The sequence below is a fragment of the Syngnathus acus genome, chromosome 14, assembly GCF_901709675.1.
Source record: "Syngnathus acus chromosome 14, fSynAcu1.2, whole genome shotgun sequence".
NCBI classification, from domain to species: Eukaryota; Metazoa; Chordata; class Actinopteri; order Syngnathiformes; family Syngnathidae; genus Syngnathus; species Syngnathus acus.
In genome coordinates, this window is record NC_051099.1 from 6,663,758 (window position 1) to 6,689,273 (window position 25,516).

A 25,516-nucleotide genomic window follows, 5' to 3' on the forward strand; every position below is an offset into this window, starting at 1 on the left:
GGGAATTTATTCTCAGAACTAAGAGAAGAGCTTCGAAATTATAGACAGTTGCAAATAAAATGTTGACGCAACATTTCATAACAATCCAATGAAAAGTTTCAATCAACAAGGAGAATTTCATTTTGAAAATGGGGTCAAAGGTCATTTGGGAAGTTTTATTTTGAAGCTCAAATCGGGAGAGACAAAACCGGAAGTGGCCGTATGACATGTTAGTTGCTAATGGCTCCCGAAAGATAAAGCAGCCCTCTGAAGATGGCCGGGATGTTTGAGGTAGAGGTGGATGGTGTGGAGCACGACCACGGACTAGAGCATCATAATGAACCGATCCAGGTGAGTGCAACGTCTCATACGCGTAGTCGTGACACTACAAACAGGTGGAGTGGGTTTCGTTTCAGAACGCTAGTTGCTAACACGTAAAACACCGCGTTAGCTTCTCCGCTCAGGTTTAGCCCATCGTCAGCACTTGTTCTCTATGTTAAGCTCTCTGTTTACCACAGGTAATATTCTTTATTTCATTTCTCTCCTTAACCTGTTGGCTTTCAGTCAGCAAATCATTTTGCGAGACAAGCAACATCACAAGTAAAATGTGCAGCTTCAAGGCCAGCTCCAAGGCTACCCACCCTTGCAAGCAGCAGTCATTTAAATAGGTCGTGTCTGCGTTTAAACTCTGTTAGTGAATAATTAATAGCAGTCAATGCAGAATAAAATAGCCAAACTGCCTAATTTAAAGTATACAGCGTGACGTGGTGGGCGGGGGTCAAAGGTAACCTGTTTAATGCCGTAAAGGCGTGGCCATTTTTTTGTCATACCTAAAACGGCAATAAGTCAATTAAGTTGGGTTTAATATCAGTATGACGACTGTCATGATTAAGTCGCACAAAGGTAAGGCATGGCTGCATGGAAAGTGACTCATTTATGTGCAATGAATAGCTTGAAATGCTGCAAAGCTAAGTCAGCCATTTCCATAACATTTTGAAACAACAGTATAACTTTGTAACTCAATTTTATAACTTTTTTTGCTAGCAAATATACCACTCGATTGTAAAATGATGACATTGTTCTTTTTTGTCGTTTCCAAGGTCGCGCTTATATTTCTCCCCTGCATTTATCAAGTGGCCACAAAGATAATTTTGTCTCTTGTCTACAGTTTGATGCGTCTAAGCTCTCACCGGAGGAGAAGTGGAGGTTAGTGTTTTGTCAACGCCAAGTCTCGCAATCCAAATAACAACTGTAATTCTTTGTGTATTCAAATGTTGTATAGCCAGCCAGAGGCTCAGAATTAGTGCCGTTGTAAAAGCAAATATTTTTCTTACTAGCTATTAATAAACACCCTTTTTTTGTTTTGTTCAACAGGGTGGAGCATGCCAAGATGCATGCCAAACACAAAGGCCACGAGGCCATGCACGCCGAGATGGTCCTGATCCTCATCGTCACACTTGTCATCGCCCAGCTCGTCCTCGTGCAGTGGAAGCAGCGGCACCCAAAGTCTTACAACGTAAGAAACAACACATGTTGCTGCCGTGTGTAATTAAACAAACAAAGTGTCCATTGCTAACTTTTTGTCCCTGGTTTACGTGTGTCATGCTGCTGTCTTGTAGCTGGTGACTCTGTTCCAGATGTGGGTAGTTCCTCTCTACTTTACTACCAAACTTCACTGGTGGAGGTTCCTGACCACCTGGTTTATCTTCTCTGTCATCACAGCATATATTAGCTACCGTGCCACTCGCAAGCCTCTGGCCTGCACCACACCGAGGTAAAATGCAACTTAGTGCCGCATCGGTTCAAAAATACGTCGGTCCCTAAAGAACTTTGTCGTCTGCTCGCTGTGCTGCAGGTTGGTGTACAAGTGGTTCCTGCTCCTTTACAAGATCAGCTATGGTACCGGAATAGTCGGCTACACTGTTGTTATGTTTACGCTTTTTGGCATCAATCTTATTTTCAGGTAGGCCATGGGTCTATTTTTTTTTTTTTAAGGGTGTAAACATAACGTTAAAAAGACATTTCTGACAATGTGCGCAAATGACTGGCCACTAGATGGTGCTGTTTGCCACAATTTTGATTGTTCTACAATTACTGTAACAGTGCACCTGAATGTATTTGAAATGTTTTTTTATACTGGATTTGGGTAAAAGGCCACATTTGATTTAAAAAAACAAAAAAACATAATTATAATAATGCTCATACAATGCTAATCACACGGTGATACCTCCATGCAGGATAAAGCCCGAAGATGCGATGGACTTTGGCGTGTCCCTGCTTTTTTACGGACTGTACTACGGTGTGCTCGGAAGAGACTTCGCCGAGATGTGTGCCGACTTCATGGCATCGACTGTTGGGGTAACAAATGCTCATGGTGGATGTGGCTGTCGCTGCTCCAAAAGTAACGCCAACTCTTTTGTCTCTCCTTTTTGCAGTATTACAGCGCATCCGGAATGCCGACTAAGCATTTGTCTGATAATATCTGCGCCGTATGTGGACAAGCCATCCTCGTTGATGTCAGTGAGGAGGGCATCATTGAGAACACGTACAGATTATCCTGCAACCATGTGTATCCTTCACATAGCTGACATAACAGCAGAGTTCCTCGTTTGTGTCTCTCGAAACCCCGTGAGATTGAGTCATTCACACGAGTGTCTGAAATTGCGCAAAGAGCTCAAAAGAATACACTCATAATCAGGTTTGATCTGCCTTGACGTCACATCCAGGTTCCATGAGTTCTGCATAAGAGGTTGGTGCATCGTGGGAAAGAAGCAGATGTGCCCGTATTGCAAAGAGAAGGTGGATCTCAAGAGGATGTTCAGCAACCCGTATCCTTTGGTCAAATATACTCAAAATGAGTTCAGGGTGAAAGTGATCATTTTGTTATACACCACGATGCACTAAAATGAGTTGAAACTCGTATAGTTCTCATTTGAATACTTTGCAAGGGGAACACAGGAGGATTTAATCTTCTCGTCATTTATCGGAAGCGTTGCGAGTAAACTTCTAACGTGGATGCATGCAAAGTTCCTCTTCCCTTTTTGAGGCACAGATTGTAATTTCTTTTTTTTTTAACCTATGAAAGGGATCGCCCAGCTACCCGCATTACAGGAAAATAACAAATGCAATTTCTGCTTTTCTTATACTGTATACAGTTTTTTAAAATTCAATTTTGGTTGATAGCTTAGACTGAGACGTCAAAATTTGGTTTATTTCAGTGAAGGCATTTGAGTTTGTGGATACATCTGATAATTAACCAAGGCAAGGCAGCCTTTTAGAATCACAATTGCAGATACAGAATGCCTTTAAGTATCTAAAACCGCTAGAATATTGACAATGTATTCATTTTTGTCCTTAATTTAACATTTTGTAGCTGGGAAAGGCCACATGTCATGTATGGCCAACTTTTAGACTGGCTTCGCTACTTGGTGGCCTGGCAGCCTGTTATTATCGGCTTTGTGCAAGGCATCAACTACGTCCTCGGTCTGGAGTGACCCGCAAGTGTGGGGAAATGGACAAACGGACTACACGGAGAAGAAAACGCTCCAATTCTAATGACTGGGAGCCTAGCAATGAACTGAAACATCTGTTTTAAAAAGTATCTGTACTTTTTGTATATATTTTTAGGCGCACATCACCAGTACTAATGTTTGGGTTGAATCATGATCTCAATATCTTGTCAATTCTCTGATATGATTTTTCTTTTTGGGGTCACACCCTAATTGGTTTTTGTAACTAACGCCCCAGTAAAGATGTTCATAATCATTAGCTGACTGCATTTTACTTACTTTAGTGACTATTGAACAGATTCGGTACCAGCCATTTTCCTTTTTGCCCTATCTCTTAAAAAATATAAATACCTGGGATTGACCGTGTGTGTTTTTCAGGATGAGGCCATATTTAATAAGATGAGATCATCGGGAAATGTGGCTCTAGTCAGACTTGCGTACAAAACATTACTTGACCCAGTACGTGACTCGTATTGGAGTTCCCCTTGGAACTGAACTTTAAAAACATGAAGTAGGTCCTCCGAGCTGTATATAAACGCATCACAGGCATGTGTAGAGCGAGCAGTCAATATTTAACACCAGAAGAGTCACTATGACACTGTCATCTGTCATCAAAGGTAATCCTTATTTATTTTTTGCCAGCCCATTTCATTCACTGGTTCACGGTTGTAAAGAAATTATTTCCCTCCACAGCTCTGGGCTCTTTAAGTCTATTGCTAGCGGATTCCGCTCCAGGTACGCTCTCCTTTTTTTGCCCGTCTAAATCGGCTTTTGTTGTTTAGTGGTTCATTTTCGATTTGTGTGCGACAGTGTCTCATTATGGGGTGCCAGTCATCATTGGACCTGACGACATGCAAGTCAAAGCTCAACCAGGTAAGACATGAGCCTTGATCTGAAGAATTCTGGACTTAAGTGTATGTTTTCCTTCAGGGCATCCATTGATTCTCCATTGTGAAGCTTTGTCCAACTGTGGCCATGATATGACCCTCCTCTACTGGCTCATCAATGGCTCATTCCCTGAAGATATTCACAACGATAACAGAATAACCGAGTTAGAGACGTGAGTATTGCCCTGAATAACCCCAAAACATTTTATGTGTTATCGAGCGTATCTGTGTCTGATTTCAGATCCACCTTAGAGGATGGTAAAATTCTTCTCGGGAGTTTGCTGCTGAAGAATGTCACGTCAGAGGACCTCAACGGCACTTTCACCTGTGTGGTTAGCAGCAGTGTTGGAATGGCTCATAAGAATGTAACGCTAACAGAAAAAGGCACTAAATGTTGGGGGAAAGAGAAAATACAGAGCGCTGTTTGATATTTGTCTAAATACCTAGAATGCTCCAATTCAAGCCAGCATTTTCAATATTTAACAGAATGTATGTTTAAGTACTGTTAAGATTCTGTTTTTGCCACTAGTACTGTATTTCCGTATTCACTCCAGCAGGGGGCAGTGTATTGTGAGAAAGAGGCGGAGCCCATCCTACTGTTAAGAAACAAAAGAGCTGCCTACTTCCTCAGGATAATAGTAACTGACTTAAGATTCATTTTCTCTTCCACCTTGAAGCGTCTTCTATAAATTTGACCTAAGTCGTCCTCACATGTCATTGAACTGGAGCTAAGGATTAGTTTGGCTTTATGGTCTGATGTTTGTATTGCCAGCAATGAAATGTGCAATCCAATAAGAAATAAATTTGTACACAGCTTGAGTCCTGTGTTTGCGCTTTTTAATCTAGCTACTAATAAGGTTTGTGCCAGGAGTGGTACGAGTCTGACAGTAGAGTCCATCGATAGTCATCTCCCTGGACTGCTGTAGCAGACAGCGCCTGTCATCTTTATTAGATGCACTTTGACCTCCAGCAGACACTGCATCCCTAAGTGAAGCCTCGGTCGTGGCGGCTCTTTCACAGTTGTCAGTCAAGCATTGAACGTGACATTTTCTTTTTTTTAGGTTTTCCCCAGGGTTGGATTCTCCATTGTCTGCAACTGCAGAGAATCAAACCACCAGCAATGTAGAAAATCTAAAATTATTACTTGTAAAATGTTTACTGTTCGTGACAACAATTTGTCCGTAGTCCAATGAATATAACATGGCAGACTGAACTAGTATGGTAAAACACAGCAGGCGTATTCATTTAAAGCAAACAAAAAACATCTGTGAAATTACTCATCAAAACATCATTTTATTTATATGCTAGTGTAGACTGTGCGCTGAATATCTAGTCGAGTCCCAGCCTGGAGCTGTTTCCGGTAGAGCAGTAGGAAAAGCAGCATCCTTGTCTCATTGGTGACCGTCTTTCCACTCCACTGCCCTTTGCACGATGCAAGCTGAGCAGCCACAAAGGAGGCAGGAGGAAACATTGTGTTTATGGGGGCATCTTGGTGCCCAAAGGACTACGAGAGGCACACAAGTCAGAGCTGAAATGGCATGTGGGTAGATTAGGAGAAAGGTTAATGGCTTGATATTTTATGTCAAAAAAATACATGCTGAATGTCAACTAAAAATATCCAGCTATCCTCTATTGCCCAGTTTACAGGTGATCAGGAGCATACATGCTGAAAGGACCTTTGTGACGTCATTTTCCCTCAAGCACGGTCACCTCTGATCACGCTATGTTTTTTTTTCCCTGCTCTGCGATTATATTGTGCTACTAATTAAACACATCTAACCTCTGCAGTAATTATGATTTATGACAGAACAAGGTTGTATGGAGGAAAAACAAGATACTGCATGAATGCTACACGAGCAAAACACGGTGGTGGAAGTAAAAGGAACAACCGAGATCCAAAACAACGATTAATCGAAAACAAACCCATCATCAAATGAATTGTATTTTAATAGTCAAATAATTGTTTGGATCCATTTTTTTAAACTAAAGATTGTCCAAATCTTCTGATTTCCGGCTCTCAAAAGTAAGAATTCTCTGATTTCCTGCATGTCAGCAGGCCTATTAATCTTTGGTTTCTCAAGATTGATAAAATGCATGCAAACATCTGCTTTTACTTTGGAAAACAACAACCATCAATCTTCCTTGTGTGATATTGCTTAACTTTTATTCATTTTTTTAACCACTAAATTAACCAAATAAACAAAAATAATTTGTTAATACACATATGTTCTTAATCAGGGGAAAAATATTTTTGTAAACACACTTTAGTCCAATTAAAGCTCTTCTCTTGCTTATAATGAAAACTCAAGTTCGCATATTCAATTTCTTTTCTCTTTCCAAGCTCTTATAGTCATCTCTGCAATTCCTTCAGGAAGCCCCTCCTCGCCTTGGCCCCTTCCCACAGCTTGGTGGCATGAATCAGCCGGCCCCTCATACCCACGCACTTTGCGCGCGTTGGGGCTGTGCCTCCTCCATGTCTGTGCGATGTGAGGGAGGATGCTCGCCGGAGGCTTCCTTTGCTCTCAGGAGTCCTACTCAAAGTAGCCAGTGGCTTCTTTTTCTCCTCCTCCACCTCCTCCTCTCCCCGATGCTGCCGCCGCCGCCACTACCGCCGCCGCTGCTGCTGGAAGAAGCGAGGTCGTGCAGCATCCCACACCATCCACGGAGCCTGACACGCATGACAAGTGAACGAGCTCTTTGACGGCCGCCAGCAGCACAGGAATGCGCCCAAGTGTGCTTTTCAAGCCACATTGAGGAACCTACCTCTTTTTCTTTTCTTAACAATCATCTCCACGCTGCAGCTCACCCCCGTGATTTTTGTACCTCTTTTATTTTTTCGTGTTTTATTGCTAGCGTCGTTGCAGCTTGGCGGAGGGTTGTTTTTCTTTGCTTTTGTCACGCGTGGACGAGACAAACTTGTGCATGGCTCTCGTCATGGAGCCCGTCAGCAAGTGGAGCTCCAGTCAAGTGGTGGACTGGATGAAAGGTAAAATTCGAACATCAATTCTACACTAGTGTGCAAGGCGGAGTAGCATTGAGGGAATGTGCACGGCATATCTCGTGCACAAAAGACTCAAAACACTTGATGAGCCTCAGATTTTAATTACTAGGTTTAATGATCTAATCGATTTTTTTTTCCCACAGTGGGAAGCATTCGCCCTTTTAGCCAGCTTCTTCTCAGCCTAACAAATCCTATACAAGTGTCTCTTAACGATGTAAACAAACCTCTATTGTGTTCCTTTTGTTACTGGCGTCTCACAGGAGGAGAGCCAGAAGGGAAATCGATTTAGTTTTGTACAGGGGAGAATTAACCTTTGACTTGAATTTGGTCTCAACAAAGCGGATAATAATGTATCGTCTTAAATATTTTGATGGTTAGAGACAATTTAAATAGTTGTAACGCTTCAAATCACATGCAAATACTGTTTTGTTGTTGTTGTTGCAAATAGTGTTTTAAAAATCTCAGTTTGGAATTTATGTTCTCCCTGTTTTTACTTGCATGAATTTTTCACAGGTTACTCTTCCCATATTTCTTGACCACAACCTACATGTTTGATCAAATCCAAATTGTCCATATGTGTGAGTAATTGTTTAGCCAGCAAGGTCTTTTTTTCTGGTATTATTCCGCTTGCATGTTAACATTACCATCAGATTACAATGCTAAATGTGTGAGCCGTGTTGTTTTGCTGTGCCACGTGCTCACGTGTTTGACCGCACAGCCTCAGGGATCCTTCAAATGATAAAGTGTATACCTTCACAGGCGCACACACACCCTCATAACTCTAAAGATGACGGATTTTCTTTTTTATAGGTTCAGATGTCGCGGCGGTAATAATGCTACAAACAGATGCTTTTTGCTTCTGTGCGGTGACTCCGATTCAAATACTCACATGTATTCCGATGATGCCATACATTGGATTAAGCAGAGACTGGAGCAGTTTAGATGATGTGTAAAGAAATGAAGGAGGGGAGAGAATGGGAATGTTTAGTTTCCCACATGTGACAAGTGGAGCAGTGACGGTTCCAGTGCCCGGGGCCCAATAATGGTGATGTAAAGTGAGGGGGAGAGCGAGGGGGAAGGGGGAGGGCCTTCAGTCTTGTCCCAGCTTCTGAGGCTTGGCTATGTTTTGCGCTTACCATTCAGCGCCTTCATTATTAGCATAAGGGTCGGTGATGTCACTGGAGGCCAAACAGGGGCGCCTCTGTGACCTTCCCACAATTCCACTCTCCACCCCCAACCTTTGTGCGCGCAAGACGCTTTCTTCCCAGCTGTGACAAAGACGCTTTAAAGGAAAGATTCTCATTAGGAGAAGAGAAAAGAATTCCAGCTTTGACTCCTTGGAATAGTGTGCAAGCGCGTTTGATGAAAGTGTGCCACATGCATTTTTCAATGTGTTTTTTTTTTCAAACATGTTTATTTCTGTTACTTGTCTACATTTCTTGCTGATCAATGACGGCCCGAATCCATCGCCGTTCCCCTTCTAGAGGTTTAGAGCAGCTACATCACGGGGCGCCTTTTAATTTCTACGACTCGTGACTGATAATCTGAGCAGCTCATGAAAATGGGCATTTGGATTATTTAGTGTCATCAGCACGCTGTCCTTAAAGAGATACTCTCAAACAAGAAAGGATCATTTCTTACTTTCAGGGACTTTTGTGTCCATACCTTGTATAATACGCTTTTATAATTATGGAGGCAGACAGACGGCGCATATGAACAACTGCAGCAATGGATTTAACACCTGCTGCCTCAGTGAAAAGAAAAATAAGCAGAGTGCAAACATGCCGCTCCTTTTTTTTTTTTTTTAAGCCATGCTGAAAATGTTCCCCAGGTTGGTCGACGACAAGAATTTGTCGCGTTCATAAAAAGATATTACAGACTGAATGCAAAAAAATGCACAAATGTTCGCCCGATTTATAGATTGCAAAAATTTGCCATTGCCAGGCAACAAACAGTTGGCAAGCGCGTGACTCGAGACTTGTTTGCTTCCCGCAGGACTGGACGACTGCCTGCAGCAGTACATCAAGACGTTCGAGAGAGAGAAAGTCGGGGGGGACCAGCTGCTGCGCATCACCCACCAGGAGCTGGAGGACTTGGGAGTGTCCAGGATCGGCCATCAGGAACTCATTCTGGAGGCGGTGGACTTGTTATGCGCGCTGGTAAGTCCAAACCTCCCACGCGGCCCCTCCAATACTTTTTTGGAGTTGGAAGATTCGCCGAGCTGTTGTTGTTTTCCATAAACTTGCACTGAGGATTATTTACTGGCCATATTTTATTGATGAGGTCAACTGATGCTAGTTGAATGCAAATTGGGCATTTGGGAGCTTTCAAAAGGAAATTTGCTGAGAGTAGTAATTGGTGTCAAGGAATTATGGCGTGCAGTGTCACAAAGTTTAGCCTGGGTTGTTAGCAGAATTTTTTTCCGCTGGGTGTGTTTCTGCTCTGAGGTCTCATATTTTGACATGTTGCCAAGCATCGACACAAAAAAAATGCATCAATCATAAGTCATGCGTATGCATAAGTGTGTCTTACATTTGATGCAGTTCCAAATGAAGATGAAGTTCTGGCGAGTGAGTGTCCTGCTATAAAAACATCCTTTGAATCTTAATTGAGTTGCTGGACAGTGAGGGTTTCATTTCTTGATTCGGATTTTCAAAAACACAAAGCAATGCGCCAATGGCGGCGGCATGAAAAGGCTGTCGATAGACAGAAGTTTAGAGAAGTGGAGGAAAGATGGTGACTCCATATATACATCCCCCCTCCCCTCACGGAGACACACGGAGAGACAGAATGAAGATTTAGTGGACTGAGGTCGCAGATGCAATCTGAATGTAAAATCCTCTCATCCGACATCCCCGCACAGGGGCCTCGCTTCAGCTGCAAAGCTTCTTACATAACTAGGATTTACTTTTAAGTCTCTCCGGCATTGCTGTATTAGATATGATTAGTGTCCCTCCTGCCGCGGTCTCCTCGCCCGGGGAGGATGCGACTGTCCCCCCCGAGGCCGCTTTGGCCTCAGGGTGCTCCATCTTCACGCTGCACAAAAACCTCACCTGACTTCAGATATCGACGTCTGCTTCCCCGTCTAGAATTACGGACTGGAGACGGAGAATCTCAAGACTCTCTCTCATAAACTCAACGCATCAGCCAAGAACCTGCAGAACTTCATCGCGGGGAGGCGGCGCAGCGGCCACTACGACGGCCGAGCCACTCGTAAGCTCCCCAACGACTTCCTTACATCCGTGGTGGACCTCATCGCCGCTGCCAAAAGCCTTCTGGCGTGGCTCGACAGGTGAGCTCGTGATTGTTTCCCGTGTACGATGGCATTCAAAACACAATCTCAAAGGAGAAACCATCTCACGGTTAATTGCAGGTGCTCCTTCTTCTCCAGGTCACCGTTTGCATCTGTGGCCGATTACGGCGTCACCAGGAACAACGTGATCCAGCTCTGTCTGGAACTCACTACAATCGTACAGCAGGTAGCTAATTAGCTAATGGCGTTCTTAATCGTTTGCCGCAGTTGGAGAATCTTTAGCGAAAGAAGCGAGAGAGCGCTTTGAGAAATGCCTCCGCACTGGCAGTGATTCATTAGTTTTTGTGTCGGTGATCGTCTGCGTGGGCGTGGTGGAGGTTAGAGGTGCCAAGCTGCTTGCTTTTCTGCTTATATCCTCCTACAGCCCCAAATGCCAATAATAAACCATTTGGACACATTCTCTAGTGGTAACGCCGCTCTCTTCATGCCCCCCCCCCCCTAGGATTGCGCCGTGTATGAAACGGAGAACAAGATCCTTCATGTGGTGAGTTGATTTCACATCTTCAATCAAAGCAACCCGATGACTTTTTAAAGGCCATTTTGTCCTCGGCAGTGCAAGACTCTATCGGACGTGTGCGACCACATTATTTCCCTGTCGTCGGATCCCGTCGTGTCGCAGGCTGCGCATCTGGAGGTGGTGCAGCTGGCTAACATCAAATCCACCGAGGGATTGGTAAATATATTTTGGGAGATTGTCTTTGGGCAATAACACTCGATTTCTTTGGCTTTGCAACCTCTGCACTGTGAAACTCCGTCCCAAAACTTTTGAAGCATTTGGTTCAGAACGAGCAGATCATTTTCATTGCTTCTGAAAATATGAGTTGCCGCCCAGTTTTCAAAATGACTTTGGCCAGCGAGCCCGTGCGCACTGCTGGCCGACCTCGCAGTCATCCCAAAAAACGAGGTTTTGCTGCGCTCGTGGGCATATGAGTCAGCTAATACGATTCAAGGAAAGCCTCACTCATGGTAATATTGGGGGCAAAAAATGTTCCGCTTCAACACGTATTAGTAAGTGGATCTCCTTTGCGACACAGAAATCGGGTTATTGGGCGAAGGAAACGCACTCGGACCGTCAACGGTTAGTGGGACAGCGCTGTGGCGTTAACCCGCTCTGCAAAGTGCCCCCCCCCCTCCCCTCACAGAAATGGTAGCAAGAAGTTCTTTCATCCTTTCACAGAACACTGGGCCCATTGGCCTAAAAATAAACCTCTTAGAGTCGTCTTGAAGACGGGTATTGCTACTGTTTATGAGTGTCCACGTGCGGCCATGCACATCTGCGGGGCGATAAATTGAGTGTTTGGGTGTTTGCCATGCACTTGTGACCCCTTTTAGTGGAAAGCTTTCAGTTTTGAGCTGTTTCTAAATCATCTGCTATGTTTGAGTCAATCCGCCATGAACACGGAATCAATTTCACATCTGCCGTCTTGAAGATGATCTGAATATTTGACGTGCTGAAATGTTTTCCCAAAGTAAATGAAACAATGTGGTTTAACGCTGATCTTTTTTTTTTTTCCTTGTAGGGGATGTATATCAAGTCAACATATGACGGTTTGCATGTCATCACCGGGACAACAGAGGGAGTGAGTGGGATTTCGTTTTTGTGCTACTAGGAAAAGTGCGGTGTTGTTGGATAGCTCTAATTATCGCTCTTTGTGTTTTTAGTCTCCGGCTGACCGCTGTAAGAAAATTCACGCTGGAGATGAAGTCATTCAAGTCAATCATCAGACTGTGGTAGGTATTGGCTTTAACTCATGAGCAACAAAACCATTTTTTTTGTACACTAAAAAGAAAAAACAATCCGGATCTGTAATTCAATCTGAGCAACCGAACAGTGCACCTTTTTTTATTTTTTTTTTTAATGCATTATACCTATTGTTAAATAATTGATACTTGTGCGTATGTATGCAACAGAATTGAGTGTTATTGTGCGCCAGAGGGCAAATTAATTCTCCCACTCAATGCAGCATGTTTATTTAAATTCTTTATTTATTTTTTTCCGAAATCCACATCCTTTGTTGTCAGGATTTGTTTTTTTCACGTGGCAGAAAAGAATGCGAGGCCCACTCCTCTTAGAAAATGACAAAAAAAATGAAGAAACAACATAGTCATAGCAACCAGCCTATTCATAGCAGTTAAAGTGGTAGGAAATTGCAGGTGCAATTATTGTTTTCTTTCGATATGGAACTGGAGTCTGAGCCACGGCGTTTTATGTTTGTGATTGCCAAAGTCTCTTTGCTTGTATTTGGATGACTGTTTGGAAGGTCGTCAAAAAACATTCCCCATCCCGCTCATAAAAATAGCAATGGAGTGCTCCACATTTTTAAAGGCTCCAAAATAAGCTAATGTGTGTTTCCTTAAACACTTTGGTGTAAAATCAATCATAATCGCAATGATGTGACATATTTTAATGCATGTTGCCAATTTGGATATTTTTATTGATTTAAAAAAAAAAAAAAAAAAGTGTTGTGGGCCACCACTGCCAAATATTACGGCAAGCTTTGTGTACTTTATTTGTCTCTTTTCTTGCGGTGTGAGAACTTCTCCGCAGTGACTGTCAAGATGAAAAATGACTCGGAATGTGACAAAGTAATTGCTTGCTTAGCGCACTCTTTCCCAGGCTGCTCAAAATACACAATAGACCCGATAGACACTTTGTATCCGGAGTGCGCTGCCTCTCATATTCGCAAACATTTGGAACAGCACAAAAGAGTATTTCACTTTTAAAAAAAACACTGAACATCACCAAACTGGGTTAAATTGTATTTACAAGGCGCGTGGCTGCTCGTAACCTCGAGGCTTAGCGCGACTTGACAGAACGATGACACGGGAGGCTTGTAAGCTGCTCCACGGCCTCCGGTGTTGCATTTAATATGAAGATCCTCATCGATATGAACAAGCATTGCAAACAAATCATAAGGCTTGTGCAATATTGTCATAAGAAGCATAGAAGAATTTTTTTTTTTTTTACTCAACCAGCAAATCAAAATATTGAAGTTTTTATATTCTAGCATGATGTTTGGATTGTCCTATTTTTGTCCACTAGGTGGGCTGGCAACTGAAAAACTTGGTGAACCTCCTGCGTGGGGACCCGGCAGGCGTGACCCTGACGTTGAAGAAACGCCCACAGAGCACACTCACCTCCACTCCCGCTCTTCTCAAGAACATGAGATGGAAACCACTGGCTCTGCAAGTATGACTACTCGACCCGCGCAAATCAAATGCACTGGCTCGCGTCCCTTGGGTATGAATATGAGTGTTCAAAATATATCTACTGGAGAGTTAGAGTTGTTCTAATTGGTTGCAGGTGCAAGCAAAATGGATTCACAAGGATATAAATGGCATCTGTTGTCCTACTTTTGTCGACGAATGTTGCTTTATTAGGAAAATGCGCCAACGCCACAATGAGCACAAACGAGAGCGATGGCTGCTTGTGTAGTCCAGTCAGTCTTTGAAGCACAGAGCAAAGAAAAAGCACCCCCCCCCCCCCCCCCAGAGGCCCTTGAGCTACATTTCGTTTCCCTGCATCACATGACCCTTTTCTTCTTAATCCGGCCGGTGCAAAATTACAAACAGAATATCAAATTTGGATGGGAAATGTTTTAATGTCCGCTAACAAAATTTCTTGTTGCTTAGTCAGTTAGAGCTAAAATATGGAGCGCTGCATTCAAATGATGCCGCCGACTGCTCAGTCACTCACTCCGTGTAACTGTGACTTTTCTCTTTTTGTTGTCCGGCCTTTCTTACATTCATGCGTTCACCTCCGAGCATTCATTCACTCATTCACACGCAGCCGCTGTTCCCTCAGAGCCCCGGCAGCAGCGTTGCCACACCCACCAGCACTTTAAGCACTCCATCGAGGAGGGGAAGCTGCGCTCTGCAGGACCTCTACATCCCACCTCCTCCGGCGGAGCCCTACACCCCCAGGTACAGTAACCTGTGGTCCGCGGCCTTCGTGTGGTCTGTGGTGGTATTGCATGTGGTCCACAAAATTAGAAATGGAAAATAATTTTAACATTTTAAAAAAAAAAAGTATTTATTATTTAGAATTGATTTATTTTCCAGCTAATTTTGTGAAGCATTTACCCATCCAATGTAGCTGAGATTTCCATACAGATGCAAATAGATGGTTGTTCATGTGCAGCAATTGAATTTCTCCTTTTTTATGCTCTGCAAAAATATATAAAAAACATATTTCAATTGAATTAATCCGGTTCCAATGTAACTTTTTTCCGTAGAGATGACAAAGTCAGCGCGCAGCGAGACGACTCTCAGTCCGACCACGTCCATCCCAGCAAGCGCTCCGACTCCCCAAATTCCTACCTGGACCAAGAGTGTCGGCGTCAATTTCCTCTGGTGGAGGACGACTCCATCCTATACTGTTACGAGTACGAGCAGAACCAGGAAGTGCCGTCCGTCCGCAGGGGGAGCACGCCCACCTACAGTACGACTTTACCAATGTGTGTTTTGCGGGGTGTCGGCCGCGTGGCATTGAAGTTTCCTTTGCCTCGTGATCGCAGGCAGGCTCAGGCCCATCTCCATGCCGCTGGAATACAACTGGGCGGGAGATGAGGAGGAGAACCTGGCCAAGCAGAAGAGAGAGAGCAGGCGAGGTGGGTGGGCGAATGAGAAAGAAAAGGGGAGGGGGCTGACAGAGGAGCAGAGGGAGCTGATGTGAGTGGGAGGAGATCTCCTAATATCCTCACTTCTTTTCACATCTCACAGTGGAAGGATGAGCTGGCCTGTCACAAGCGCAAACATTCCGGATATCGCATCCTGCCTCCGTCCTTTCCATATGTTCATCAGCCAACACACACACACACACTTGCTCGCTATCTTCCTCACTCTCAGTGTTGCTTGTTGGTGATTGGATGTCAAAAGTGTGCGGCGGTTGCTGCGGCAACTGTTCCATATTCTCACTAGTTTTTCACGGGAGATGAGGTGATAAACAGCGGGATGAGACTGTGGTGTTTTATTTTGGTCTCAAAGGCAAAGTTGGTTTCTTCAGGGGGATGCCACTGATGTCTTTTTTTCTTTTTCTTTTGTGCTTTTTATAAAAAGTGAGTCTTATTTTTATCTACAAGTGACACTATTACTAGCTTTGCACATTTTCTGCCCGGCAACAGCTATCCTTCACAACATTGTTGTGGCATCAAATACAGTCTCCTAAGAATCAATGCAAGGGTTGAAAAAAATTCTCATCCAAGTTGTATTACAAATCTGAAGCCAGCATTTTTTTTTTTTTTTTTTACAGAAAATTCCCTGCTGCGTTTTGCAAGTGAAGACAAAGGCCATGGGGGAGAGTTCCTGCTGGGCCGGAGTCTGAGTCACAGTCGGCGAAAGATGGAGAGGGGAAGCAGCCCGACTCACTACACGCTCATCCCGGCGCTCCAGATGGAAGTTTCCCTCTCGACATCCAACTCCGACTCCGCCTCCCTCTACCATGTTAGTGCCTCTCTCGCCTATGATCATCTCAGTGACTTCACAAAGGGGGTCACGCTCCTCTTTGACTTTGCAGGTGTTTGAGCGATCCTCGCTGCTGTCAAGGTCAAAGAAAAAGAGTAAAGGTAAGACGTGCCCAAATTGTTTTTCTCTGCTGGCTTTCATATGTTTTCCTCCCGTGCAGCCGGAAGCCCCATGGCCTCCATCAGCAAGCGACGGATCTCCTGCAGGGACTTGGGTCAGGGTGACTGTGAAGGCTGGCTATGGAAGAAGAAGGATGCCAAAACGTATTTTTCTCAAAAGTGGAAGAAGTACTGGTTCATTCTGAAAGACGCGTGTTTGTACTGGTACATGAACGAGGAGGTGAATAGGAAGATTTTCCTAAAGATGTCTAACTATGTACATGCTTTTTAAAGTGTAAAACATATTTTTAATTTTCTTCACCACAGGATGAGAAAGCAGAAGGCTTTGTCAATCTTCCGGAGTTTAAGATCGATCGTGCTACCGAATGCAGGAGAAAGTTGTGAGTCATGTTTTTCTTTCATTTGCATTTCACTTTGCATTACTTTAAAATATATATCAGGCTGGCAAAACGATATCGGAGTTGTAGTATCGGAGCACTTTTATTGGTATCGGTGCATCTCTATTATTAGTTATGTGCTGCATGGTTTGCTTGAGTAGGAATGAGGCATACTTTTTCTATTCTTGGGTGCAGGAATGGGCGCAGAAATGCAATGCTCAGTTCTAATTGAGCCAAAAATATTCACTGACACTTTGGCACACACTTGTGACAAAAGCCCTTTTGCTTTTCTATCTGAGATCATGTGCCAGGTTTCTCATCTCATTCATATGCTAATGTCTCTTATATGCTCCTGTTTTTACGCTCACATTTTGAAAATGTGCATCTGGCTTTATTTCAGCGCGTTCAAGGCTTGCCATCCCAAGATAAAGACCTTCTACTTTGCAGCAGAAAATGTAGACGACATGTCCCGGTGAGTTAATGAGCGCGACCCCGATGTTGAAATTGAACTGCTTTGTCGGCTTGCGTCATAACTTGCTTGTCCGCCCACCCTTCTCCATCCCGCAGGTGGCTGAGTCGTCTCAGCGTGGCTCTGGCAGGCTACTGCGAGCAGGACAAAATTCAGGATCAAGGCGAGTCGCACTTTGCTTTCCCCATAAACTCTTTCAAAGCATTTTTCAAATGATGTTTTTCAAAATCTTGATCTGTAACCTCTTTTAGTAAGCGACTTTTTATTTCTTTACTTTGCATTGACTTACTTTGCGTAAACAGTATGGGGACCAAAAACTCAAGGAAAAGAGAGTGCAAGGGCACCATCTAGTGGCCGTAACTATACCCTTAGTGACGCACATGGAAAGTCAACAGAATTGAACATAAATCCCACACCCGCCCACATTACTTAACAAATAATATGCAATGACTCTACATTATGGAAATAGCCCCCACGCCCCCCCAAAAAAATCCATATTATTGCAGTTAAACGGATCTGACTCATGCAGGATAGTCAACAGGATATTTCTTTTTTTTTTTTTTTAACACAATCTTCTCACATTCCAAATCAAATTACATGCAGAGTCCCTGCTTTATGTTGCACACAATTGCTCATTTTAGGGGCAGAGAACGTCATAATTTTTTTTTTAATAAATGGGCCGGAAATCCTCTACCTTATCACGGTTCTATTTTGAGAAAGCCGTGTAGGAGCCAAGCAATGGTGGTGTGTGGGTGAACTGGTCTGTCATTTGAATTTTTTAAGAGAGAGGGATCTTAAAATGAAGACTCATAACGCCCGCAGAGGACATCACGGGACATTCTCACATTTTTCGAAGCTATTCGACCTCAAAATCACACCTACAACTGCCGCTCATTCTGACAGCATTTCAAAAGCCTGGTTTGATTGTGCTGTGTTTGTTCCTAATTAGATTACTGGAGTGAGAGTGAGCATGAAGACATGGACATGACCTCCATGAGCAAACAGGACAGTCCACCACCACCCTACGACACCTACCCGAGAGCATCGTCAGTAAGTACCATCAGTGGGGATTTCATCTCGAAACCACGGCAGAATTCACGTTAACATTTAACGGTGTTTAGGTGAGCCCCTTCCTGGAGCCCAAACACGGTCATCTCTCCTCATCCGACACATTCCAGTCACGTTCCTCTCATGAGGATTACCGCTCGGAGCTCCAGGAAGGTGGCGGCGGCAGCAATAATGGCGGAATCTCCCCCGGACAGACGACCAGCAACCACCGAAACTCCTGGCAGGACCAGATGGAGAGTAACGCCAGGATGCACTTCCTTCAGGCGTATCCCGTGGACGAGCCCCTGCTAGCTGATGACAGGGAACAAATGGCCATGGAGTATCGCAGGCAGTCCACACTGCCTGCGCAACGCAGCCTTCTGCAGGAACAATACCGAGCCTTACCCCTGCCCGTCAGGTCAAGTATGGATATGGAGGCGGGAGGGAAACCTCGCAGCTTCACGCTTCCCCGAGACAGCGGTCTCCACGCCATCCTGGCGGCCAACGCCGCCGCGTCAGATGAGAGAACACCTCGGCACTACCAGCTGGAGCGGCCTAGAGAAATAGGTTAGCTACCTCAAGACCTTTACAATGCTTGTCCTCATTTATCTTTTGCTCTTAAGTTCACTTTTTTGGAGATGACAAAACAAAGCAAATTGTAAAGTATTTATTAGTACTTCGATGATAAGTGTAGTACCTGCGTCTTGCCGTCAGAGGGCAGTGTGGTAACAGGACAGTACTGTAGCGCTAATGAGCAGACACCAGATTGTAAATCTTGTGAATGTGACTGAGCATTTACATGATCAATCTACCGATTAATAAACATACTCAAGCGCATTTAAACGCAATAGTAAGTGTTGGAGTTTGTGTTATTCCAAATTTTATGATTATAAAGATATATTTTTTTAAGTAAACATCGGTAATATTGGTTTAATCTCCTTTTTTGGCTATTAATCGATATGGTCACCGGAGGACAATAAAACATTTGAACTAACAATATTTCTCCTTTGAAGGACGGGGACGAGACTTGAGGCTGCAGTCGGATTCGGTGGGGGATTTGTACCGAGCTCTGGAGCACACCAGTCTGTCGGCCTCGGCCGAGCACCGGTCGACCAGCCGCTTGGAATACAAGCGCTCGTTTGTACGCAGGGTTAACGACCCCTTGCTGAACGACAAGCTTCACCGCCTCCGCATCCTTCACAGCTCTCTCAACGTACTGGCACAAAGCTCAGGCATAAGTGACAATTGCGCTCCATAATGCTTCATGAATGTCTTTCATTTTCTTTCAGAATGTCCCTCTTCAAGACACAAACCGCTCGATGGGCTTTTTAGGCTAATACGTGGAACCGCTCTCCTCGGGCCCTGTCTCGCTGCTGGAGATGAAAAGGCAACAGAAAGCTTCATTTTCCTTCCCCCCCCCTTCTTCCGTTTCAACCAATTCTTCTGAGTGTTGCTCCTTCACTTGCTTTCTGTAGTTTAAATGAGGAGAATATTTGAGCACTGGTGGTTTGAACGGGTTTGGAAAAAAAAAAAAAAGCACTTTGTGTCCCTGTCATGGACTTGATGGAGAGCTTGTTCACTCACATGCATGGCTGTTTCCCATCACTTTTGCTGGAATTCTGCACAGTCGATCAGATCAGGTTGACTATTTTGGATGTACACTCATTTTGTTTTGTGTCTAATTATGAATCGATATGCTACACAACTTCTTGAGGTCATGTGCTGGAATACAAATAGTCAATCAAGTGCTGTGCCTCAGTGATTGTGAATGTACGTTGTACTTTTCCAAGAATAAGCAAAGAGGATTGGATAGGGGTCAAAATATCACATTTGGCAATAAGGAAAGTGTATTGTAAAATATTATCGGGATGCTCACAATAATTGTCTATTTTTGTATGCATGCAGTCTTTCCAGTTGTGGCAAACTAAAGAGATTTTTTTTTTTCTAAGTGTGTTTCATTTGAAGAATACTGCTCGTCTCGACTGCCTCGACCTCAAGACTTATTTTAAAAAGCTAATTTCACTACAAAAGAGATGAGGAGTAACCCGTATTTATTCAGTGTTTAATGTACACGCATGTTTTGTAATATTGTACTAAAACACGTGACCATGCCATTTAACTGCGCACGTGTGCCATATTGCCGTATTGTAGCTGCAATACTTTTATTTAACGATGGAAATAAAGTATGGCGTGGGCACACAAAAGATGTGTTTTTCTCATGATTATATGTCAAGTTGCTATTCTTAAACACTAGCTAGACACAGAAGTTCAGAATAAGATAGGTCGCAATAATGTACAGAAAGAATTTTGCAGATTGTATGAAAAACTGTAATGGGTCCTTACCACAATTTTGTGCTTACATACTCTGAAAAATATCAGAGTGAAAATCACAGTATTTTTTTATTTTATAGACGGCGAGGAGCTCCCAACACGTCCTTTTCAAAGAGAAAGGATTACGGACATCTATAAAAAGGTATTTGGGTGATACTTTAATATTTGAATCAGTCGTTTCTGCAGATTTATTAGAATCTCTCTTAAAAATCATTTCAAAACAAAAGTGCTTATATTCAAAGTAGGAGGAAATTATTTCAATACACTCAAAAAAATAGAACTGGCACAGTTGACATCATTAATTCATGCAAATGATATTCAGTTCGATAGATACAAATGATAAAGACAGATATAATGTAATTTTAATTACACATTTGCTTACTCATACTTTTTCACGTGGGCTAAATATGATATTTACACACTGTTTATTTATTATGTTACGGGTTTTAGGAAATAAATATTGATTTAATCAAAATGAATTAACACACGTCGATTTGCTGCTTAAATTATGTGTACACAAAAATAAAACACTTTTGCTAGTTAGTAGTAAAAGTCTCATTTGGAATGATCCTCTTTGCTATGTTTGATGGTATGATCTTGTATATAATACACAGCTTTATAATCTGAACTCGAACAAGATGCGTTCCGAGTCCGTATAGCAGCGGGTTGACGACAGGTGGAATGATGACGAAATACATTGACAAGAAGATCCGCGCCTCGATCGCAACATGACTCATATCGAACCTAGTCTGAACAATTTCAAACAGGGCTGCAATGCTATAGTTTAAAACGGAACATAAATGTGGCACGCATGTTTTAAGCGCAAGAACCTGGGAGTCTTTAGATAATTTTTTACAAACTCGGAATATCTGTACATAGGAGAAAACAATCATGATTAATTGAGGGAAGACCAGCAACCCAATAAGCAGAAGCCCAACAATACTTATGAGGGTTGTGCTTGAACATGCGTTTTTGACCAATTCCATGTTGACACAGTAAAGCTTCGGTATGACCGTCCCACAAAAACTCAGCCGCAGAGTGAGACTGAAAAAACAACCAAATACAATGAACGGATAAAGGCCCACAACTGCAATCAGTTTGTAGATCTTGGAAGGAGTCATGATGGCGTGATAGTGGAGCGGGGAACAGATGGCAGCATAGCGGTCGTAACCCATGAGAGCGAGTATGCACAACTCGGAAGCTCCAAATGTGTGCATGAAGTAGACCTGAGCGAAGCACATGTTGGCGCTGATTGCGTGTGTCTTCGACAAGAGGATGCTCATAACGGGAAGCAGCAACACGCTACTCCCGTAGATTTCGTTGAAACATAACATACATGCAAAAATATTCATAGGCTGGTGCAGCTGATTGCATCGGTGGATGACGCTGATCAGGAGTAAATTGAGGAAGATGGTGACAATATAGAGGAAGAAGAAGAGAGTAAAAAACACGTGTTTGTGGTTCTCCAGGGTCGCGAATGACGTCAGGGTGAAGGTTAGCGTCGTGGTGTTCTTCATCCTGAAAGGCATTAAAAAGATTGTTATATATGATCATGTTTCGTCATAGTTTGGAATACCTGAGACTCCGCTCCACGCTCCTGAGCTTGTGCCGTGCACGAGCGTCTTTTTATGCTGACACAAAATGGGCTTGGTTTGCTGTTCTTGCATGGTCAAATTTTTGTTACTATGGTCCCGCCCACCCAAGCTCCCTTGACAGGTCCTGCGTGACAGTTTTACTGGTTAATGGTCTTGGTTTGATGGTTTGCATGATTAGGAGCCTACAAAGTCAAACATTTCTCTTAAGGTTGTTGTGGGGGGTAAATAGTAATGGAACAACTAGGGAACTCTCTTAGAATAAATGCATGTTACTATAGTAACTATAGACGCTCAAGTGAATGATACTACACTCAAAGAAATAATTTGTCGAGTGAATGTGGCAAATATTGTTTTTGTTTTACAAAAATGGGATTACTGATTACATGTTGGGTTTAATTCTAGGTATATTTTTCCCTGCTATTGTGCAGATTATTAAATTCTATAATTTTGTTCTTTATTTTAGATGGCAGTTCCACTTATTCCACTAGGTGGCGGCACATGATAGTAATTAACATTGTAAATTAAAAAGAAGAAGAAAACCCGGGAGTATTTAAACGGTTTTGTGTTTTTTGCCTACAGAAAGAAGACGCAGTTGTCTTTTATAATGTACATATTTGGGCCTGATTACTGATATAGATTGTGACATGAAAAGTTTGTCACTTTGGAAAAACAGGATTTGTTTACTGTAAAAACATAGATCGCGACACACTGAGCAGAGAGATCAGGAAAGCTAAGAGGAGCTATGGGCAGAGGTTGGAGAGACACCTCTCTGCCAACCCTGATCCCTCATCAGTGTGGAAAGGCCTGCAGAGCGTCACGGGCTTCAGAAGATCATCCCCCCCATCCTGTGGAGAACCCCAGGCTTGCAAACCAGCTAAACAGATTTTACTGCAAGTTTGAACGGTCCAACCACACAATAGGACCTCCTGCATCACAATCAACATCCACACCCTGTTCACACATCCATCACTGTTAACACCTACTCTCTTTCTTTTGCACTTCAGATCCGTGAGGAAGACGTGTGTCAGATGTTCCGGAGACAGAAGGTCAGGAAGGCACAAGGCCCAGACGGCGTGTCCCCCTCCTGTCTTAAAGTCTGCGCTGAACAGCTGGCACCCACCTTTACACGGATCTTACCTGAATGTTGTTAGTCACTTAAATGTTGTACAGAGACCGAGATCAACCGGAGTCAAATTCCCTGTTTGGCATGCACAAACTTGGTTAATAAAGCTGATTCTGATTCATTACTCTTGCTCTCAGAATATATTAATGTTGCTTTACATATTTCATATTGTCATATGAGTCGAAGAATGGTAGTCTGTTGTGCAAATCTAAGATAATCTTGCTTAAAATTCATTTAAAACCAACAATGTAGCTCAGCATCAATGCAACTAAAAGACATTAGTTCTTTTTCATTTCCTTCTTGCCCTGAGATTAATTCAATGCTAACATAATTTATCATTTGTTACATCACCATTACACAAACATTTCCTCCAAGTGTTGTCCGTTCACTAGATCGGGTCTCATCGTCCTAATTAAAAGGTTCCTAATTGCTCCCAAAGGCATTGACAGTCTACTAATGAGCATAATGTATGTTATGCTTTCTTAAATAACAGATAATCATCATAATAAATGAGGTATTTCTCGTATGTTAGCTATAATAAGTTTTTGTCCTGATAAGTAAAATGTGGATCAGTTTCTGTCAGAAGGGTTCCATATTAATATTTATATATATTCCAATTTCTTTTATATGATTCTTCCTTTGCAGCACCACATACATGGAAAGTTATTAAATTGTGCGCATATTCAGTTTGAAAATTACAAATGAAGAAGACAGTTTTAATCAAATATTTATTTAATTACTCTGGATCATAAACATCAAAGATATAGTGACAGGTGTTATATGTGCTATATACCACAATTAATCACAAAGAAGTTTTCGCTTTATGAGATTTACACGCTGTTTATTACAAGAAGTAAAAGTAAATAAAAAAAGAATGCGTGAGTTGCATCTGAAAATCATTATTTCCATTTTGATAGTGTACTTTTACGTTTATTCCGGATTGTGGACATAAATGTTGAATCATTGAAGTTAACACACACAGTGCTTGTTAGAAGTCAAAGTCTCAGTTGGAATTACCTTCTTTGCTTTCTTTGATGGCAGGATCTTGTATTTAATGCACAGTTTTATAATCTGAACTCGAACAAGAGATGTCCCGAGTCCGTATAGCAGTGGGTTGGCGACAGGCGGAATGACAGCAAAATACATTGACAAGAAGATCCGTGCCTCGATCGCAACATGACTCATATCGAACCTGTTCTGGGCAATTTCAAAGAAGGCGGCTATGCTAAAATTGCAAATGGAACATAAATGCGGTAAGCACGTCTTAAGAGCACTAACTTGACAATGTTTTGATACTTTATTTGTAACTCTTAATATTTGAACATAGGAGTAAAAAATCATGATCAGCTGAGGGCCGTTCATCACGGGTACAAGCGCAAGGCTCAAAATACTCAGATAGGATGGAACTGAACATGCGTTTTTGACAAGTTCCATGTTGACACAGTACATCTTTACTATCTCTTTGCCACAAAAACTCAGCTGCAGAGTGGTAGAGAAAAAACATGCAAATGCAATGACTGGATAGAGCCCCACAAATGCAACCAGTTTGTTGACCTTTGACTGGGTCATGATGGCGTGATAGTGGAGCGGGTAACAGATGGCGACATAGCGGTCGTAACCCATAAGAGCGAGTATCGTAAACTCAGAAGTCGCATACGAGTGCAGGAAGAAAACCTGAGTAATGCACCAGTTGACGCTGATCTCGTGCGTCTTTGACAGGAGGAAGATCATCACTGGAATCAGTAACGCGGTGCAGACGCAGAGCTCGTTGATACATAACATACATGCAAAAATATTCATAGGCTGATGCAACTGATTGTTTTGGTGAATAACGCTGACCAAGAGTAAATTAAGGAACATGGCAGCAACATAAAGCGTAAAGAAAAAAAGAAACCACACGTGCTTGTATTTCTGCAGAGAGGCAAATGCAGTCAGGGTGAACGTTAGCGTCGTGTTCTCCATCCTGAAAGGAACCAAAATGAGAAATGCTGATCACGTAAACATTTCATGATAAATACTGCAGAAGCTCAGTCGACCGCAGTCGATTCTAAATATTGGTTGAGAGTACCTGTGCGAGTTGGTATCTTCCGCTCCGAGCGCCTGAGCTCATCCCGTGCGAGGGCATCTTTTTAAGCTTACTCGAGGTGGGCTTGCTTTGTTGTTCCGGGTACATAGTTGGATTCTTGTTGCTATGGTCACACAAGTTTGCTATCCCCAAACTCCCTCGATGCGTCCTTCCTCCACTGTTCTTTGTTTATGTTTTCTTTGTACAGTGTGTGTTTGCTACCTATCAATTTGATTGG

General features: G+C 42.9%; 6 protein-coding genes across 9 annotated transcripts in view; 4 read left to right on the forward strand and 2 right to left on the reverse strand.

Annotated features, from left to right (window-relative positions):
• Positions 1 to 25,516, forward strand: part of gng8 (guanine nucleotide binding protein (G protein), gamma 8) — a 757,718-nt gene that overhangs the window by 428,579 nt on the left and 303,623 nt on the right. The gene's annotated exons all lie outside the window — the stretch shown is intronic.
• Positions 176 to 3,747, forward strand: rnf121 (ring finger protein 121). Of its 3 annotated transcripts, none has more exons than XM_037269032.1 (9): positions 176 to 330; positions 1,148 to 1,185; positions 1,354 to 1,495; positions 1,599 to 1,753; positions 1,835 to 1,942; positions 2,217 to 2,337; positions 2,415 to 2,548; positions 2,706 to 2,807; positions 3,353 to 3,747. In XM_037269032.1, exons 1-9 carry the CDS (start codon positions 253 to 255, stop codon positions 3,471 to 3,473), a joined length of 999 nt encoding a protein of 332 aa, XP_037124927.1. In that variant the 5' UTR covers positions 176 to 252; the 3' UTR covers positions 3,474 to 3,747. The 3 variants fall into 3 exon arrangements, with proteins under 3 accessions (XP_037124927.1, XP_037124928.1, XP_037124929.1); XM_037269033.1 differs by having other exon boundaries at positions 221 to 330; positions 1,080 to 1,185; XM_037269034.1 differs by lacking the exon at positions 176 to 330 and adding an exon at positions 977 to 1,030 and having other exon boundaries at positions 1,125 to 1,185.
• On the forward strand, positions 3,865 to 5,194 carry LOC119133361 (interleukin-1 receptor type 2-like). The gene is made up of 5 exons (XM_037269080.1): positions 3,865 to 4,105; positions 4,182 to 4,223; positions 4,299 to 4,361; positions 4,419 to 4,548; positions 4,617 to 5,194. Exons 1-5 carry the CDS (start codon positions 4,081 to 4,083, stop codon positions 4,801 to 4,803), a joined length of 447 nt encoding a protein of 148 aa, XP_037124975.1. The 5' UTR covers positions 3,865 to 4,080; the 3' UTR covers positions 4,804 to 5,194.
• On the forward strand, positions 6,775 to 20,368 carry LOC119133294 (connector enhancer of kinase suppressor of ras 2-like). Of its 2 annotated transcripts, none has more exons than XM_037268954.1 (22): positions 6,775 to 7,361; positions 9,372 to 9,535; positions 10,466 to 10,668; positions 10,750 to 10,855; positions 11,132 to 11,173; positions 11,243 to 11,362; positions 12,210 to 12,269; positions 12,352 to 12,420; positions 13,733 to 13,879; positions 14,495 to 14,613; positions 14,925 to 15,130; positions 15,207 to 15,299; positions 15,941 to 16,131; positions 16,205 to 16,253; positions 16,313 to 16,491; positions 16,578 to 16,651; positions 17,049 to 17,120; positions 17,216 to 17,280; positions 18,067 to 18,167; positions 18,239 to 18,731; positions 19,178 to 19,377; positions 19,454 to 20,368. In XM_037268954.1, the coding sequence occupies exons 1-22, from the start codon at positions 7,298 to 7,300 to the stop codon at positions 19,499 to 19,501; spliced, it is 2,865 nt and encodes a 954-aa protein (XP_037124849.1). In that variant the 5' UTR covers positions 6,775 to 7,297; the 3' UTR covers positions 19,502 to 20,368. The 2 variants fall into 2 exon arrangements, with proteins under 2 accessions (XP_037124849.1, XP_037124850.1); XM_037268955.1 differs by having other exon boundaries at positions 10,768 to 10,855.
• LOC119133341 (olfactory receptor 52E4-like) lies at positions 20,633 to 22,012 on the reverse strand. Its single transcript, XM_037269041.1, has one exon. The coding sequence runs from the start codon at positions 22,010 to 22,012 to the stop codon at positions 21,032 to 21,034; it is 981 nt and encodes a 326-aa protein (XP_037124936.1). The 3' UTR covers positions 20,633 to 21,031.
• LOC119133337 (olfactory receptor 52D1-like) lies at positions 24,137 to 25,441 on the reverse strand. The gene is made up of 2 exons (XM_037269037.1): positions 25,282 to 25,441; positions 24,137 to 25,176 (listed from the first exon to the last, which is right to left on the reverse strand). Exon 2 carries the CDS (start codon positions 25,173 to 25,175, stop codon positions 24,183 to 24,185), a length of 993 nt encoding a protein of 330 aa, XP_037124932.1. The 5' UTR covers position 25,176; positions 25,282 to 25,441; the 3' UTR covers positions 24,137 to 24,182.